At 40.6% G+C, this 19784-nt stretch overlaps 1 protein-coding gene and 1 long non-coding RNA gene across 3 annotated transcripts; one reads left to right on the top strand and one right to left on the bottom strand.

The window, feature by feature from the left end:
* Positions 1–217: 217 nt before the first annotated feature.
* LOC311443660 lies at positions 218–14605 on the bottom strand. 2 transcript variants are annotated; one of them, XR_014697386.1, is made up of 5 exons: positions 14044–14605; positions 11436–11529; positions 6255–6434; positions 644–750; positions 218–316 (listed from the first exon to the last, which is right to left on the bottom strand). It is a non-coding gene; the product is annotated as an uncharacterized lncRNA (long non-coding RNA). The 2 variants fall into 2 exon arrangements; XR_014697387.1 differs by lacking the exon at positions 14044–14605 and adding an exon at positions 11791–11928.
* Positions 14606–14806: 201 nt separating this feature from the next.
* Positions 14807–19680, top strand: CNEP1R1 (CTD nuclear envelope phosphatase 1 regulatory subunit 1). The gene is made up of 6 exons (XM_084533423.1): positions 14807–14928; positions 16387–16458; positions 17480–17553; positions 17882–17991; positions 18109–18163; positions 18409–19680. The coding sequence occupies exons 1-6, from the start codon at positions 14904–14906 to the stop codon at positions 18448–18450; spliced, it is 378 nt and encodes a 125-aa protein (XP_084389549.1). The 5' UTR covers positions 14807–14903; the 3' UTR covers positions 18451–19680.
* Positions 19681–19784: the final 104 nt, after the last annotated feature.

Here is a 19784-nt window from a genome sequence, read left to right as displayed (position 1 = left end):
GTTTCAGTAGAATGGCTATTAAATATTTTTTAAACCTGGTATTTGACTGGCTTGTAGGTAACTACATATTAAGGTGATTCCTCACATAACTAAATGGCTTTATTAACTACAGTTATTTCAATATTTTCCTTATTTTTTTCCACTGTTACAATTTCAAGTTACAATGGAAGTAAAAAGAAATTAAAATACAACAAATCATTTTCAAGCAAATTAAAGACATGAATTTAAAACTTTTTCAAAGCTGTTAGTTATGTGAGAGAGCAACACCAGCAATTTCAGTTGAGGCTAAAGTCGGTCCTTTCATCTTCATCTCCCTCTAAGAAAATACAACAACAACAAAAAAAGATCAACCTCACACATTCAAAGAAATTCCATCCATGCTCTACTATATCCTGCAAACAACATCTGACTGGGCCTGCACATCTGAACTTGAATAGAGTCAGATGAAGTTCAACCATTAAATGAAACTGATGACAACTACCTAAGGCAGGCAACCCTATCTTGTGACTATTTAAGAGCTTCTATTTTAAAATTATGTAGCTATGACACTGACACTCATGAAAAATGGTTTTAATGAAAAAGCCTTCTTCAATTTTCAGAAATGGTCATGGGATGGAGTGCAACAGAAGGCGAACATACTCACAGTAACAGGACTTCCACTATGGCCAGTTGTGTCAGTGGTATCTTCTTAGTTAAGTAAAGACTTGAGTTTAGCTTCCTGTTGGTGCTGCACTGCTTTAATGTTAATACCTGTGAAAAAGTAAAAACAAATACTGTGAGACAGTTTGTGGTTTATTTATTTGGTCACCTTCCCCACATCTATTTTTATCTGAAAATCAACTCCCTCTTCAATCAGTGAAAGGCTAATTGACATTTCTGTTTTACTGTAGTATCAAAACTAATGACTTGCTATAAACTTTTGATTGTTTCAAGTCCCCAAATACGTAATCTAACATCGAACTGCTCATTTTGATACAAAGCGCAGTCCAATATTTCTTTAAGTATTCTGCATACATGAGTAAGGTGAGGGCCCACTGCAAAGATAATATTCTCCTCTAGCTAATATTGTCTAATCCTAACCTAAGTCTTCATTACAAATTAAACCAAGTATTTATTATTTTACCTACAATGAACATGGAAAAAAGTTGTTTTCTTTAGAAACTTTTACATATAATTAACTTTTACTATCATTTTTCTTTTCCGTTTTCTCTTTTCTAGGTTTGAGTAAAACTAGCTTCTTAACTATTCCTCATAGGGCAGTTAAAAAAAAAAATGTTGTGGAGAAGGGCACCCAGCCAGCTACACTCATCTCAAACTGTTATGTACCAAGCTGGAAACTGAGCTCCTGTATTGACACTCCTATCTAAACACGACAGAACGAGATGCTCTTTTTTTTGCAGCAACAGCAGCATTACATCAGTTCATTCACATCTCATCTTCTATGTAAATATATTGCCCATGTTCACCTTTCTGGGTATACGAAATTGCTAATGATATTTTACAATTCCTTAGCTCAGATGTTCAGCAAGGTGTTTTGTTTGTTTGTTTGTTTTAATTCTGTTCTCACAAACTGACAGTGTCAGGACTAAGTACGCTCTCTATTCTGTCCCATCACACGTACTGAAAACACCAAGCAGTACCTTATTTTCAGCTAGGCCTCTAAGGGTCCTTTCAGCAATGCCCTAAGAGTTTGATTGCAAACAAGTGACAGCTACAGTCTTAGAAGGACTCCAAGCTATTAGACCTTAGCTATCAGAACAGACTTACCTACTCTACCCCCTACTTGCTCCTGTAGGTCTCTGACAACCCAACATGACATCCTTCCCGTGAGGCACTGCAGGGATAAGTTCCTACTGCACATTCTCATGATTATTAACCTTTTCTTGAGACTCTGCTGACACAACGCCAGTTGATCAGCAGTCAAGCCATACTCTTGAAAGACTCAACCCATACCAAGAGGAAGAGCTTTGAAGAAAAAGAGAAAAAACAATTCCTCTAATGATCTTCTGCTCTTCTGAGAACCCCTTTCAGTTTCTGTCAGCTCACAGCTACCGCACGCTCAGGTAGCTCCATTGCACCACACGCCTAATAAGCTGTAAAAACATCCACTTCTATTTCATGATCAGAAAATAGTACCAGTGTATTTTTCTATATTCTAATAGTAACAGCTACGCAGATATCTTAGGTAAACATCCTGGTTATTAAGAAAAAAGCCAAAGAAATCCACTGAACTTGAAATAATGACAAACTGCTTTCTAAAACATTCAATACAGAAACAGTATCCTTTGAGCTGAGAGTGGCTTAAAGAAGGCAGGCCACTGCTTTCAATTTTATTGAAATTAAGTTCTTTAACCAGAATGGATGTACAGCTGTCAGCATCAGGAAGGTCTGAGCTAAACGTGATGCATGGCTATCAGCACAAATAGCCACAGAGGCGGTGTCAGCACAAGGCCAGGTTTCTCCAAGCAGAGCCCATTCTGCAGGTGGATGTGGAGAATATCCCAGAGGCTCAAACCCCCTAGCAGGTGCTAAAAGAGGTGGAGGTTTACCCTCCACATCTGAGGGTCCCATTTGGAAAATGGTTTTGTTTTTTTTTAAAAGTGCTCTTACCTATGAGTACATGAAAACACTGGGCTTAAGCAAGGCCCACTACCTGCCTGAAGCACACAAACCAGCGCGGCAGATGAAGCAGCTTCACCACACACCAAGTGACGAATGCCATAGCTGTTTTCATTCATAGTGTCCTACTTTAAAAGATGTACAACCACTGAGCTGCAACAAAGTCTTCCTGGATGTATTTAACAACGCAGAGCTCACTGGCCTCCCGTGTTACTAAACTTAGCATGAGCTACTACAAAGCAAATCTTTCCCCAATACTAATGTTAACCTTGCACACACGAGTTAAAACACAAACTGACAAATTAAATACAATTGTCACAGAAAGTTAAAGCCAGATTCTATTTCTGACTGATGGTTCATGACAAACATTTTAGATGACATCTAAGGCTTGTTCTAAGCAAGCTTTTAATCCATGACCATAATGTAGGTCACGAATCTCAGTTCAGTTTGTGCCTAGTGTTCATGCCAAGGAACCAGACTCAGCACTAACAACAACAGCTGTCAAGAGTGTACGTGCAGCTTCCTTCTACACTACCATTTGATAAAAGAAAATACTCCAATTAAGCAGATTTCACACTTTTTTAAAATCAATTTGCCTATTTGTTTCAATCATGAAAGCGGTATTTAATTGACGAAGCACCATACCCTAATCCTACGCATCTAGGAATATTCATGCTTAAAACCTGAACCGCCCTCACTGTTTCTGCCACCCTTTTGGTTTTCAATGAGCTTCAATAACTCAAAAGAATTGCAACCAACTTGGTAACTAAAAAAGAAAGCTTTGTGGAACGGGAAAGTTCACAACGGGGGAAGAAAAAAAGCCTTTCTAAAATAGCCAGGTGTTCACCTCAACCTGTACCAACTTCAAACAGACGCAAGGACAGTAGTTGAATCCGATTTCAGACTAAGGACATAAAAGATAAGCTTTATATTCCTATGCTTTTATAATGTTGGAACGAATTCATTTTTAGATAAAGAATAGTATACTCCCCTACTCTCCTATCCTTTCACATAAAGTTTGCTCTGAAAATACCATTGCTGAGTTCCAGTCTTTCAACTGTTATTTGATCACTGCTAAATATTTGCAAGTTCAGATTTTTTCAAGTCCCACCTACCTACTTGATGTAATTCACATAGTATCTACCATGTATTGTTCTACTTTTACGAGCAAACATACTGTGGCAAGCAACAAAGTCAGATGTGAAAACAGAACAAAATACTTTGAAATGGTGTTGGAAGACCACCCCCTAACGGCCTACTGCCCAGTAGTGCAGGTTTAACCTGAGGAAAGGGTGACTGGCCTAAGAGAGCTTTCCTGCTTGGCAGTGGAAGAGATGGGAGTTTGTTTAAGTTGATGATTGTGTCATCAACTTCAGCTGAAGGATCAGTTTGTTCAACACAGTCTAGTTTAAATGAAGAGGAAAGAAATTCTTCATAATACATTAACAGCGCAAGTAGAAACTTGTAAGAATCTCACTATTCCCTTGTCACAAGGGGATCGAAGATGTTTCCATAGAATAGCTCCTAAAATAAAATTAGCACAGATATTTTAAGTCTCTAATTTATGGGTGATGTAGCTGGGTTCATTTTTATCTTTTAGAGATGTTCTGCTGGATTTTAAACTTCTGTCAATAAAATATATGCACCATTAAATTATCGAACTCTTAAATCAAGAGTTGCTTAACAGACTGCTGGACGTCACCAGCTTAAAGGCATTTATGTGCACGCAGTGTTAAACACAACAGCAGTAGCAGATGATCAAATACTTGTAACCATGCCCTGTGAAAGAGTAATTGCCAGCTAGAGTGTCTGTGTATGTCCTTATAGTGTTTCCAGATATGTGAAGAAACATATACATCCTACTTCAGGATGTACATGCCCACGAATATACACACTGGCATTTTATACATACGCTTTTGAACTTTACTGCTCTCCTTTATTTACAGATTACTGACATGGAATGTACTCAGGCTTTCTTTATATCAGATTTAAAAGAAGCTTGACGTGGTATTTCGGGGAAAAAAAAGTAAGTACTTTCAATCATACCTTTCCTGGTCTTCGCATAGTCACTTACTGAGCTCAACTCTCCAAGAAAGATTCAGGTATCTTTCCTCATTTAACAGAAAAACATCTAATGCCCAGAGGCACGCTAACTCTCACACAGCTCCTGTGCTAGATAGTCATCCACCAGATCAGCTGCCTTATGTGAGATCTTGGTATACTCCTGTTGCTCACGCTCAGCGAATATATTCCCAAGTGCTTTAACTACGATAGCCAGTGCATTTTCCACAGGCATATTATGATTTACTGCAGAGAAGAGAGCATGCTGGCTTTATCAAGCTTATATTTTCATCTACTTCACACATTTGCAAAAAGATAGAAAAATATAGCTGTTAAGTCTGTGTGTAATAAAACTGAGTGAGATTTTTTTAAACCTCCAGTTCAGCACTGACATAACCCGCCCGTAGCTGCACAAGTATATGAACTTCATTGGAAATACATATGAAAAGTTGTATTTTCTCCTTCTCACTGTCAAAACATTACTGGCCACTCATGATCTAAAGTTAAATTTAAGATAGATTTCCAATTCCATACAGACTTTCACAAATGCCTAAACTTGAAATAGAAATAGTATTATCACAGATTTTTCTTAAACTCAGAATATTTTTCCCTAACTGTACAACAGGGCAGTTACTTTCCATTCAAGAGAAAATGCGTTTTTACTACTGTGATCTTGATTCTAAAAATGATGTAAAATTTAAATCTACAATAGAGTTCTAAAACAGACAAAAAAAAATTATTTTGATTAATTTACATAGAATCAATGCAAGAAAGAAATTTCAATTAATTTCTATGCAACTTCCTACCATTACTTACTCTATCTGACATACTGACTATATCATGTTGCACGCATGTCATGCCATTTAGGAAGAAGGAAACGAGGACAGATGTTTAATCACTCCATGTATTATGAATTATTAGAAATTAATTCAGTGAACTATTTCAAAGCTGTCTCATTTTAACTAGGTCAAATTTTGTTAGTAAGTGTAGTGAATCAGTGTTTAAAATTTTAATGGGTTGAAAGAAATTTAAAGTGCAGTTCTGAATGGGGACTACCTTAAGCGACATCTCTAAACCAAGCTAAACTTAGTTTTGATAGAACCTTGAAGAATGATTACAAATGAAAGGGATATTTTTGACTTTTCAAAAATATAAATGCATCATTTTTAACTTCTTGGAATGCTTGTGTGAAACCTTACTTGTGTATTACTTCCACCACGAGACCACATTATTGTACCTGATCATCTATGCCTCTAGCATATTCGCCTGAAGAAAATCTTAAATAATAAAAAAATGCTTCAAGGTGGCCTTTAATTCTTAATATTTTGTTGTTGTTGTTCTAAGTCTGATTTTAATCCAATAAATCACTGAATGTGTTTGGTTTTTGTTTGTTTGTTCTAAGAACCTATACGTGTTCCTCATTGTTGTAATACTCAAAAGCCCATGAGAGGCATAAGAAATTTTATTACCAACTTGAAATATTTAGGACATTCAGAAACATCAAATAAGCATGCTCTTCAAGTATTATCTACATATTTGCAAGATTACACCTTTCTAAATTGGGTAACACTTACCTATGTAGCTATCGTTTCTGTAACAGAATTAACTGAAAGATTGTAATAGAAACTACTTTTGCTCCTTGCTGATGGCAACAATGACACAGTCAGGTCTCTCTCCATCATATTCTTGCTGCATCTGTTGGTAAAAATGCAGGTATAGCTTCTCTTTACAATCATCCCTGCTGCAGTCATCATCTGCAACCAAGTGAAAAATCAATTAAGCAACAGCAGACTGCAAAACCATATTAGAACATCACTATTTTGCCATTCAATACTGACAAAAATATGATAAAAAATAGTTCTTTGAAGTGTGGGTTTTGTTCCCCTCCCCTTTCCCTTTTTTCCCTGAGGGAATTTGTTACAGACATGCAAGAAGGCACAAGAAACACAGTTAAAGTTGGTTGCAGAGTTCTGAGAATTAAACTCTTGGGAACCAACCATTCATCTATTCATCTATTCCAACCCACAGAGGATTATTTTTGTCCCATTCTTTCCCCAACTTGGTTCCAGTATGATGCTGGGACTCAAATCTTACTCCAGGGGGAGGCAGAAAGAGACTAAGAAAAGAAACCATTTGGCCAGTTCGTCCTGCTGAAGATAAGACGTGATAACGGCACCAATTACAGAACCTGGTCCCTGCAACTCACACAAACTCACAGTAACTCCAATTTTGATTTTGCATAACCACCTAGTCGCTTCTTTCTTCACTATTCTGTGTGTTCTTCTACTCCTAGCATCTCCAGTTATCTCCTCTGGATACCTTTAACATAAGTACTCTGGGAGGAGTATGAGGAAACAAAGCATCCTTTCGTTACATATAGACCAGGCTAATAAAATGATGTTTTAGAAATCTATTTTGTGCCTTCCTCAAAGGGTAAAAGGCACATAAGTCTGGCACAGTGTTTTAACTCAGGATTTTAAATGCTTTACCCTTTCTTTAGAGGATAACTTTCAACACTGGAACACTTCTCCTGGCTTACAGAATCCAAAGACTCTGTTAAAATTAGAAGATTTAAAACAAGCGGAATAGTCATTAGCTGCACTTCAAGAGAAAATATTTTAGCGAGGGAGACTGCTCCAATACATTTCACACATCAGGCATCAGTGGACTACCCTGTTAAGCTGCTAGAGGGAGTACGTATCTTAGTACGGTCCTTTTGATCTTGAAAATAAAGTACCCTATTTTGAAAACCATTATTGTACTTCAGACCATAAGTAAACTAAAATGCTTTGGTAAACAGAAAAGATGAAGAATGGACAAAATACAGCTTTACGTTATATTCCAATTTTTTACATTATATATTTCTATCCTGTAGATTGGACAATGAAGAGCAGTAATTGATAGTTATTTGTCCATAGTGTTACAGAATGTAATAGTCAAAAATTGAACAGGTATTTAATTTCCTATGGCTATTCTTTCCTTTAAAGTTAAATTTTGAATGACAGCTTGATTCGAGAAAACCCATGTAAAGATGTAAAGTCACAAGAAAAATACTTTTCATCACAGGTTAGAGTTCAAGTTGCAAATGGAAGGCCAACCTGTTAAAAATCAGGTCAAATGCAAGTTAGTTTTGTACTCGGTACAATAATATTCCTGTCAAGCTGTGCATCTCTCATATATTCTTTTAAGTAACTCCCTAGCAGTTCATTAAAAAAGCCTCATTGTTACCTTCCTATAGCCACAAATGCTCTTAAAGGACCACACCATTTAATCCCATTCCAACATTTTTCTAAACTGTGTGAATATCAAACTAATCACATGAAATTTACTCATAATCACAGCCTTATCTGAGTTAGAAGGGGTGAGAATCTTGAGCACTTTTCTTCAAACTTATTTAAGCATAAGCTATGAAACCCAAAAAGTTAGAAAATATTAATTTCCAGGTAGTTTGATTATGCTGTTATCCATACTGCTGGATTTTGAATTTTAAGTTGAGAGTCAGTTTCCCTGACCACTTACGGAAATTAAAAAAAAACATTTAAGGAAACGGGCAACTAAAATTACAAAATCCTCAACAACTGCAGGATGATTCCAGAATAGATAGAGAATGCACGTTTTAATAAAGGAACAGGGAAAAAAAAAAAAAGCCATGTTTGCTCTGGAAACAAATCATAACATGGAATAATGTAAGCATTTTAAAAGATTAGGTATCTAGAATCAAGCTTGTACACCACAGAAGCTGGCAATTCAAATCACTACAAAAGCTCAAAAGCACCATCAAGACCAGCTGAAGAACAGTCACGCTTTGCCCTCAAACTTAATGAGAACTCAGCAGCCAGGCACCTGTAAGAGACAGTCGGTGCCCTGGAATTCAGCCTCTGAAGAGCAGAGCCTGGAACTTGATAGGCTTCAAGGGACAAAACGTTTTCCTTCCCTGCTTATTTCACCTTATTTTATACTCCCAGATGAGTACTACAATTAATATAGGTTTATTAATTAATAAACTCTAAGGAGAAGTGAAAAGGTCGTGTTTCCCCAAACTATTGAATGTCTTATGATACACTGTAAGGTAGTTCAGTCTGTTCCTCCTGAAGTTGTTTAACAAAAGTCTAAAGAACAGTACACTGACATCAATCATTGCAAAAGAACGCAACCCCAAGGGGACGTTTAAGCCAAGAATTCTGCTTACACAGTATCTTTCCAAAGTTTTTGCTCCATTTATTTTCCCTTGAGTAAAGAGGTGCTGAGCAGTTTATGAGAGAAAGCACCTTCATTAAGCATCAGCAACCTGAAGGATCTCAAGTGACTGTTGCTGTTTCCCTCTATTTGCTTCCCAAAAGAAGATGTGGCACTTGCACATCATTTGTGTGCTCTAAATTAAGGATGTTTTTCGAATTAGTGTCTATGCTTGACCTAACTGAAAAACTGCTTTCTTGACTTGCATAAGACCCCAAATTGTACATACGGGCTTACTTCAGCCTGTACCACGAGATGTTGTCTGCAAGCACAGCCTTGTGTAGAAAAAAAAAAAAAAAAAAAGTATCTTTTTTCGTCTTTTCATGTTTACATTGCAGTAGCTATGAGGATTCTCCAAAACAGAGCTGGGACATGCTGTGCTCTGTTTGTACTAACTGTTGGACTTCCCAAAGAGCCCATGTCCTAGGACATGTGACATACAGAAGATGGTGGAGATGATCCAATGCATATCTTAACACAAGCAAATGTGGTGGTGGTGGTGGGTTTTGTTGGTGTTGTTTGTTTGTTTGTTTGTTTTAAAAAAAGGTTTGATAACTTAACTGAGCACAAATAATTAAAGGCAAAGAATCTATCCAGTTTCCATTTCCATCTAGGAACATTATATCCTAATGAAACAAGATGTTCAACCAAAAGCCTCAAAAGAGATTATCTCCCACTTCTTTTATAACTGCAAATTGATAGAGAAGAGCAATTGAAGTTCACTTTACAGAGCAACCATCACATTCTTCCAGAACATGCTCTTTTGGAAGCAGGTAAGAGAAAGAGCAACGCAAGAGACCATGAACAATAAACAGACTTGTATGGTTTTGGTTATTTTGTTTGTTTTTGCTTTTAATAGACAGAACCTATGCTTAGAATGAATCCATTTTGCAAAAGTAGTTCAGACATTAGGAGTACAGGACAAGCAGATGGCTGAATGCAAACAACCCTCAAAGCAGCTGCTACAAATAGGATCTCAAGCTGAATAAAAAAGTTCCCCAAAATGTAGTTGGGAAATGGTAAGCAATACGGCATACCCCAGCAAACCCCCAGGGTGTAGGGCTCAGCATTTCAAAAGCTAACAAACTTCCTACTCATGCGCCTAGCACAAGGCAGACTACACACAGACGAGCTCAAGCAAGTGATCAGGTGCCAGCGCTCAGGGTGCTGTCAGCAATACGAACATAGCTGAAACTGCACCGCTGCCTGTCCTGTGGTGCTCTGCACCCACCACAGCTGCTCTTAATACCTTTGGGCTACACTGCCCAGTGGCAGCTGCCAGCTGGGGAGGGAGATGAGGACATAGCTACCCACAGGGAACCATCAGGCAGATGGGAACAACAGCCTCACCACCTCACAGCAGGCTGGTCTTCCAAGAGCAAGAACATGAAACTTCTGCACCCAAAAGGCAAGCATCTACTTCTGCTTTCAATCCCAGATTCCCCACTTCATTAACAATGGTTTGGTTTTCCTATGAGCCATTGTTGTTATGGTGCAGTATCTTGGCATCTAAGGTTGTTAAATGCATTATCCTTATTCTAAACACACCCTTCAAAGCTGAAAGTCAATAAAAACCCAACTTTGCCACTTGGTATTATATGTGGAACAACGTTTGAAGAACTAAAGTACTCCTTAAAACAAGGAAAAAGCAGATAAATGCAAGACTTCCCTGTCAGGTAGGATTTTTTTGGTTTGTTTTTTGAAAACCAAATACAAAACCATGGGAGATCATGAGCAATAAGAGACTGAAAAAATACTACTTGTGAATTAAATAGGGAGGACTAGGAACTGGAAAAGTTGAATACATGCTATTCAGGACTGAACAGACATTCTATTATGGTACAAAAACATGACAAAAAAACAAACAAGAAGTTTCTGAGGGAGTTTTTTCCAACTTCATGTTATATGCCTAATAACTAAAGATCCATGTTTTTCATAAACTCTTTCATATCAGCAATTCTGTTACGTATTATTTACTCCAGGAGATATGGAATCCACATGGGTCTGTGACTGGGCTGAAAATCAAGAAACTTTGGGGATTAAATATTGAAGACAAACAGCAACAAAGAGCCACCATAGTTTAATTAAACACTGTGCTAATGAGAGCACAGAACTTGCGCAAAAGCAAGAACATGCTTTTAGACAGCTATAATACGTGTTAAGAGGAATGATAAACTTAAAAGTTATCTTGGATGTAAGAAGCCTGATTTCTGAAGCACTATAGAGGATAAGAAAGGGAGTTTTATCTCTACTGTCCTAATTACCTAAAAGTACATAAAAACCTTACACACCTCTGTTCCAGAAAAAAGAGTGGAAGATCAATTAGCTTTATAGACAACTGAAATTCAAGCATTGTTTAGTATCTCAAACCAAAACTTATCTTGTGCACAATGTGGCAGAACAAGTCTCAAACAACAATTCTAAGAATAATAATAACAAAAATCAGTCTTCTATTATATCAAGACGCACGCATTTTTATAACACACATGTATTGAGTGATTCATGTAGATTTTGCTTACGTGTCCAAAGGGCCTTCTCTTTTCTACTGGATGTGCTGCTACTTGATAAAGCTGTTCTTCCAGGAAAAACTTCAAAATGTTTTCTAGAAGCCCACTGGGGAAAAAAAAATATTCCGATCAGTTTTTTTTTGGCCAAAACAAGAAATAATGAATATGGATTTCCTTATAAAAAAAGTAGTTCTGTGGAAAAAATAACACTTCTCATGGAAAATGACATGGAAGGAAGGGAAAAAAAAAGAAAAAAAAAAAAAAAGACAGATTCATGATAAGATTTTAAGCTTCCAAAAATCTAATTACAGAAGGAATATAAAGCACTATCCTCCTATCATTAAATGTAAATTAGGGTAATAATCACCAAGCTTGGGAGGTAGTTACTACGATAAACTGACTTATAAAAATACAGGATGAATAAATTCAAAAAGACTGAATTTTAACATCCCCAAGTGTTAACATAGTATTTCTGAAATCACATGTTGCCTCAAAAGGGAGGAACTGTTAAGAGAAAAATGAGCAGGAAAAGGGACTGTGTAGAGGAAAATGTGCAGGAGAAGGCTGGAAATGCACGCAAAGTAAGAAACAAGTGACCCATCCTAATTATCTCTGATAGCAGATGCTGCTAACAGATGCTCTCACATTATGCTCGAAGTACAGCTGTGAGAACCAGAAATAGATACCAAAGATGCTAAACTCAAAAAGATGCATCCCTTGCACCTCAAAAAGAGATACTTAAAATATTATTCTAGACTGACAAAGCACATTTCTTCCAAGTGCCTCTGCATTATGAAGCAATCCAAATGTACACTAAACCCTTTGCTCAAGGAGTTAATATTAAGGCTTTGCAGGTGTCAGCAAGAAAAACATCAAGACTTATTAACAGATGCACAACCCTAAGAAACAGTTTATTCAAGCCGTATTCGTAGTATAACAATTACTGTTTGGTCTCATTTACCTTAGCTAGACTCCAGTCAGTGGAATTGTACAGAAGAGTAAGCTACTTGGAAAAATCAGGGTGATATAAGCATTTTGAACCACCCAAGAAGTTTTAATATTAAAAATAAAGGAATTGCAATTGACTTCAGTTATCTCAAGGGGGCATGGATCTCATTGCTCTTGGAACTGTTTCCCCCAGTATAGGTTTAGCATTTGTGTCACAAATCATGAAAGCTTGAACAAAATCAGATGTAAAATATCTGTATCTCTTCCGAAGTAAATAGCTGGAGCAAAATGAAAGAGAACAGCAGATCTGTACATGAACAAGCTTTCGGAAGTATAAATAGCCTGGTGCAAATTAGAACTTTCTGATACTTTCAGGATGCTAGAAATCGTGAAGGATTTCTCCAAGCACGCCATTATCCAGAGTAGCATCAAACTTTTTGGTGTCTGATGAATGTAAGTGTCTGCAAGATTATAGTGCCTCATGTCCTCTAGCCAGAAAGCACGTTGGAGAAGGAGAGCTCTCAGCCTTCCTTCCTGAAACCGTTCCATATTTCAGTGAAGATCTTAGAAGACAAAGATCTGCATGGACAAAGACAAATCACAACTTGTGTAGTGCCAGGATTTGGGCACTGCTTTCAGTGCTTCAAGGACTTGTTACACACCTTACTTGAAACAACCACCTCACAAAATGCGTAAGTATTCTTCAACAAACAAACGCCAGATCTCTTCTGCCCCCTGTAAAATGCAGTGCTGCAGCTGCCCACAGCAAGCAGTCAGTAATTACACCCCAACTGACTGCAGCCTTGAGCCATTACACTCAGAACAAACTGCTGCTTTGACTTTTCTTTGGAATCTGTGAAAAGATCCAAGACTATTAATTCAACAGCAGTCATTCTTTAGTAATAAATAGTAATAATTCTGCAGTGCAATTATTACTGTATTGTGTGGTGTTTCGCTGCCTAGCACAGTAAAACCAACACAGTCCTTTTTTTTTGTCCTTTATTTCAGATTCCCCCAGTAAGTTCAGAACAGCCCTACAGCCGGTCCAACCTCCCTGACTATTCCTACAAATGCTGTTATGAGCAGAACAGATGGGAGTAGCACAGTATCAGTTATCACTACAGAATGCACCATGGAGAAGCATTTGCATGCACAAGCATCACACTTTTTTTTCCCTCTTGCATTCAATACCCATTGCCATCAGCATTCAGGAAGAAGAGAAGCAAGACCAATGATTTGGTATCTTCTACAGGGAGCATAATCCTGTAGCTGTGCAAATCAGCTGAAAAAAACCAGCCTGGACACTAAATCCTGGCCTCGGCAGGACTTGCACCAACGCCTCCTGCCCCCAAAGCACCACCAGAGCCCCTACACTGTGGCACCTCGGTGGCTGCTGATGCCAGCTCCCCGGCAAGCCCAGTCCCACTGCCCCAGAGCCCCGTGCCCCCAGGTGAGCCCAGCAGCCTCCCTGATGGGGTGGGCACGTGCCTGGCTCCCCACACATCCCCCTTCCTGCCAAACCCCAGCTGCACGGCCTGCAAGTGGGAACTGCGCTGCCAGTGAACTGCTCCTAGGGTGGATTTCAGTAGTGTGAGGCTTCTGAGCAAAGCTTAACACACACAGAACTGTTTTGTTAATAAATAAAGAAAACTATGAACTTACTATAGCTTACTTTGGTCAAATCTGATGACATTTGATGATTACCTCCCTAAGCAAAACAAGCACTGCGCTGAGATGCCAGTGAAATATCTGCCTGTGCTGAGGTGGGAGCTGTCGGGTGATGACGAGCGGGCTCTGCTCAATGAACACAAACGGTGCAGAGCACATGGGGAGCTCCCTGGGGCCAGGTCCAACTCTGCCTGCTCCGTGTGCTCGTGGAGGGGAGCCTGAGGTGCACAGCGCCGTGCCTGGGCCACCGCAGGGCACCACGACCAGCCCCCAGCGCCAGCTGGTTAAAAACCATGGGCAGCGAGCCGAGCCGGGCCTCCAGCGCCTGACACCTAAAAGCCGGGGCCGCGGGCACAGCGCTCTGTAACGCGGGGCGCTGTCACCGGGGGGAGCTGGCGGCCCGGCTACCCCAGCGCCCAGCCAGGGCAGCGGGAGGCGGCAGAGACCTGGGGCTCAGGGCTGGGAACCGTGCACAGGGCGCCGCCAGGCGCTGCTCTGGGGCACCCGCCCGCTGTGGCAGCGGCCCCACGCAGCGCCACAGGGCCCGGGGCTGGGCCGCCGGCACCGCTGAGGGGCCGCATCCCGGGGCCGTGCGCTCTGAGGCGCCGCCGCCGCGCGGAGCTCCTCACCCCGCCGCAGCCTCCTCCGACTGACCAAGCCCCGCCCTCAGCCCCGCCCCTTAGCGCCCGCTCGGGCGAATGGGAGCCGCGCTTACTGAAGGGGGCGTGGCGAGCGGGAGGGGGGCTGCCCAGTAGGGCGCGGCATTGTTGGGGGGTGGGGCCGGACCGGGCGGCCGGTGGAGGTGGCGGCGGGGCGCGACGCCGTGAGGGGCCGTGAGGGGCCGTGAGGGGCCCGCCCGCTGCCATGAACTCCCTGGAGCAGGCCGAGGGTGAGTGCCCGGGGGGCGCCGCCACAGCAACACGGGGGGCCCCGGCTCCCTCCCGGCTCCCCCCCGGCTGGGGTCGGGCTCTCGGGGCCCGGCGGGGCGCGGGGCCGCGGGCAGGGGGCGTTCGGGCCGGGCAGCCCCTGCCCGTGCTGCCTCGGTGCCCGGCCGGGGGCTCCCTGTCAGAAGGGCGGTGAGGGCGGCGCCAGGGCCGCGTTACCACGGCCGAGGTGCCCGGAGCCGGCCCCGTGCCGCCGGGTGCTGCGGACCCGGAGCGTGTCGGTGCCCCGTTGCGGGGAGCTGTTATTGGGCTGTAATTGCCGGCCTGGGCTGGGCTTCCCCAGGAGGGAGGCGGAGGCCGGGCCGTGAGTGCCGGGCTGTTGGCAGCAGCTAGGGGCAGGGTGCTGCAGCCCTGCCTCCGTGAGTGCACCTCCAAACCTCCCGGGAGGAAGCGTAAAACCTGAAAAAATGCCTTAGTAATGGTCACGGCCGGTGTGCTTCTTCTCATCGCGATCTCTAATCGCTTTGTGGTGGCACTTTAAATAACTTAGCGGTAGTTTTAAGTTGGAGGAGAGGATTTTCAGAGTGGCGTTAACTGAAACGTTTCAGCTGAAAGCCTGCGTGTTCATGCTATGAAAGATTTAACGCCAGGGAGAATTCTGTTTTTGACCGGAATGTTGTCAAACCTTGTTTTACAGAAGCTTGAATCTAAAACAGAGTGCAGGTGAAACCACTCTTTGTAGGCAAGTGTTGGGTGGCAGGCTAGGATTTTTAAACAAATCAGAAGTATAAACTTGACATGCTGCTCATCTTTTAACAACGACCTCGGGGAAAAATGATGGTGATAAGGAGAAACATCTATTTAAAGAAAATAAAGAACTGAAGTAAGATCAGTGAGCTAGTGTTTGCTGTGGGGATTATATGTATATTTGTATCTCTCTCTGTCATATGGCATTAAAGGTGCCTACAAAATAAAGTCCTCAAAGCCACACTGCTACAAATAACCCTTTGAACAAGTAGCAAATTGCCAACCTCTTTTTCTTTTTTCACTGATATATAGATAATAGAACTTACTGGCTTCCTGATACACTTAATACTCTAAAATATGTTACTTATTTGCATGGAGGGGCTGTTTAAAGTACTCTAAATCCAACTCCAGGTATTCTTAAAAGCTGTCTAAAATACTCCGGTTTCTTAACTACATTGATTTTACTTCCAATAAGTGGGAATGTTTCTTGCATTTAGTATGCCTTCATCATTATGCATTTTTGCTAGAGTTGCGTGAAGCTACTCTGACTTTACTTTTCATTTTTCATTTTCATTTCATCTGAATGATCAATGCGTTGTTTTCTCTATCTAACAAAGTGATGTGCACAGGGAAAAAGTCAATTCCTTTGATCTTTTACATCACAATTTGACTAAATAGATGAAGATCTAATTATGCTTGCTGTGTATCCTCCTCAGATCTCAAAGCTTTTGAAAGAAGACTTACTGAATATATTGCATGTTTGCAACCAGCTACAGGACGTTGGAGAAGTAAGTTTGATATTCAAGGGATGAATAAGATTCTATTTTACAAGCATTTTAGATTTGCCAGTGTGTCTCTGATTTGTTCTTGCCCAAACAAAAATCTGTGCTTAAAGTCCCTTTATGGGTTCTGTGGCATGCATACACTCTGCAACAAGGCAGTAATGTGTAAACCTACAGTTAAAATTCAATGTTTGCCTGGTTATTGTTCTTTAGAAACCATGTAGTGGGCTCCAATGACAATTTCCACTGTTGCCCGAACGCAAATTTGACAAATCAAAAAAATGTTGTATGAATTAAAGGAGTGAGTTTATATCCAATATTCACAGTGCCAGTTGTCCTGGCAGATATGTTTTTAAAACTAATATTCTAGCCAGAGGGCAAGACAGAATGTGCTCAAGGCTGAATTATTCTGGAAGGAGTTGGGACATGAATATGTTGTGTGTTTTTTTTTTTTCCTGTTTTATTTTGGATTGTTGTTGGGTTGCGTTTTGTTGCTTTATTTGTTGTTTGTTCGTTTGTTTGTTTTGCAGGCTTGTACTGCCTACTTAGTCACTTTGGTTACTGGAACCAAACATGATTGCATTAGATAGTCCCTATTAAAAAGAAGGTGAAGAAATTAAAACAGTGAGGCTTGAAGCAGAAAGAACTAAGGGCAGAATATGTCCACATCTGTTCTAACAGAAAAGTTTGAAGTAGGGGGATGAGGGAAGCAACGTTCCCTTGATATACTTCCAATTTTGGGGTCAGTAGTCCATGGTAGAAACATAACTGCTTTTTGGTTCTAAGGTTCTGCTGAAGTTTCCATGCAGAAATACAGAAATATTATTCCATAATACAAAATACAGAAATATATTCTGTATAGAATACAGAAACTTTTTAGTACATATAATTAATTTAAAATGTAGGAAGACTGAATGAAAGTACTTTTACACACAAAAAAATATGCTTAAGAGCCACTGTTGAAAAATAAATGCTTTTTGATGGGGTGATGTAGACTGCTCATGGCTCTCATTCTTTCTTTTATCAGCGATTCTGATAGTGGTATCGGTCTGCACAGCAACTGGTGCTTGGAACTGGTTAATAGACCCAGAGACACAAAAGGTAAAGATTGTGTTAGTCCTGAAGCTAATCTGCTTTGTAGCTTGGTGCTGCAGCTAAGTGCTGTAGTGCCTTGAAAGGCAAAAGGCTAAAGGTGCTTCTCCCATGACACCGGGAGATCATTTTCAGCTTTTGAGCTGGCTGGGCTAGTTGTGGAATATGTCCTAGGACAGAGCCTGCCAAAATGCTACTATGTGAGTCTGTATCTAAAGAATTGCTCACAAATGTGTAGAAATGCCTAAGAGCAGTGTTTTTTGAATTGATTGAACAAGATAGCTTTCTGTATGGTTTAAGAAAGTAAATGCTAGGACTAATCTGATTTCTTTCCTAGGTGTCCTTTTTCACATCGCTTTGGAATCACCCATTTTTCACAATTAGCTGTATTACCCTAATAGGCTTGTTCTTTGCTGGAATACATAAAAGAGTTGTGGCACCGTCAATGTATCCTTTGATCATGTTTGTCAAGTTAAGTGCTTTAGTTATTAGTGGGGGCATTAGCATATGCTAATATTTACCGTGTGCAAGCGTTAGCTGCTTTCCTTGACACACTGCACACAGTATAGCAGCCCGATGTCGAACCGTTCTGGCAGAATATAACATGTCCTGTGATGATGTAAGTGTTGGTGGTTCACTGCCTAAACCCTTTTTTTTTTAAGATGCCAGTAATTCAAAAAGGCATGCAAGGTGTTTTTTTCTGCACAGCACTTATGTATGCCGTATCCAATCGTGTGGGTGTGTGTAAAGAATACAGAACACTTAGTATTTCATGTGTCTTTTTAAACGTAGCCTGTAAAATTGAAGTGCAATTATTAGGCTCAGCTTTCAGGATCTAAACTTTATTTTTTTTCTGTCTTGCAGACTGGAAAATTAATTTTGAAACCTAGGCCTCACGTTCAATAAGGGCTGTCTTCCTTCAGTTTTTTCCACTGCCATGGAAACCAAAAATGACCTTTTTTCTAAGGTAGTATGACAGTAAAAAAACAAAACCACCCAAACAGGACTGGATGTCACTGCCTAGGAGTGAGAGTCTTACACAGTTGACAATGAAGGTGTGCAATATTACTTTCTTGAATATTTATCCAAATTCTTTGTTATCATATCAGTGCTTTTGCTACTTCTGATTACCTCTTTTTCAGTATTAATGTCACTTTTTTACTTCAGCTAAAACAGAACATGCAGGAGAAGTATGTAAATTGGTTATAAAGTTGAACTTGAAAATCAAACCTCATTTGTGTTACGTCTTCGTAAGCTGTTGTAAATAGCAGACTAATGCCAATGTTCAGGGAAAAAAAATACATGCTACATGGATTTTTTGTTGTTCTCATGAACAGTATTGAAAGGAACACTTACCATTCCTGACGTTTTATTAGCACACTTACTCATTACAGCTGTCCTTATCTCCTGGTCACTTTTTGGGACTGGTTAAAAGGCTTGCAGAAAGTCTGTCCGTCTGTGCTGGAGAGAACTGCTCTTACTATTTAAGAACTTTACAAACATGTTGAGGATCACATTTGTCAAGTTGTGTGTGTATATAGAGTGCACCAGCCACTTTCGTTGTGGTCACATGCAGCTCGTTGATTGACCTGGTCACAACACTGCTATTTTAAGATTTTAACATTTTAAGAATTGTCTTAAATATGCTTGCACCATCCAAGTGATTGTAAAACTGTACCGTGTCTTAATTCACAAGACCATTCTGGGTGGGTTTTATGCTGTGATAGTCCGAAAATGAAACTAGTATTCCAAATGTGTCGCTTCAGGTTGGGTGAAGAAAATGTAAACCGTGCCACGATAAAATAACGAGGTGTTATTCCGAGTGTTAAAAGCAAGGTGTGGATGTTACCTGCGAGAAGTGTAACTTTTTGAATAGCTTAGGCCGTGAAGAGTTGTAGAAGCTGTTTCAGGTGCCTTTTTCATTGTTTTGAACTCTTTCAATTGACTGCAAGTGCACAGCTGCCGCACCTTCAGTAACTACAAGCTGGCCGGACTTTTACAGGCAGCCTGTCCGAGTCAACGGTGACATGAAAAATCATCCCTGCCCCTTCCTCTCGTCCCTCTGCCCGTCCGTGCTTTGTACCTGCTGTATGTTTTGTAGGTAAAGGTGGATGAAATAAACCCTTTGTACAAACAGCTGCGCCCTCCTTCCTGCTCCGGGGCCCTGGGGGTGGCGCTGGGCGGCGGGGCCGGGCGGGGCCGTGCCGGGCTGTGCCGAGCCGAGCCGAGCCGCGGCTGCG

This window comes from Aythya ferina, assembly GCF_964211825.1.
Source record: "Aythya ferina genome assembly, chromosome: 12".
Lineage (NCBI taxonomy): Eukaryota > Metazoa > Chordata > Aves > Anseriformes > Anatidae > Aythya > Aythya ferina.
Note: the sequence above shows the minus strand (reverse complement) of the source record. Positions and strands in the feature narration are given on the sequence as shown.

Bases quoted from the DNA above. Each gene is read 5' to 3' on its own strand.
- CNEP1R1 (XM_084533423.1), top strand. From the start codon at position 14,904: ATGAACTCCCTGGAGCAGGCCGAGG. The intron at 14,929-16,386 runs GTGAGTGCCCGG...TATCCTCCTCAG, and splicing joins CTCCCTGGAGCAGGCCGAGG to ATCTCAAAGCTTTTGAAAGA. The intron at 17,992-18,108 runs GTATCCTTTGAT...CACTGCACACAG, and splicing joins AGAGTTGTGGCACCGTCAAT to TATAGCAGCCCGATGTCGAA.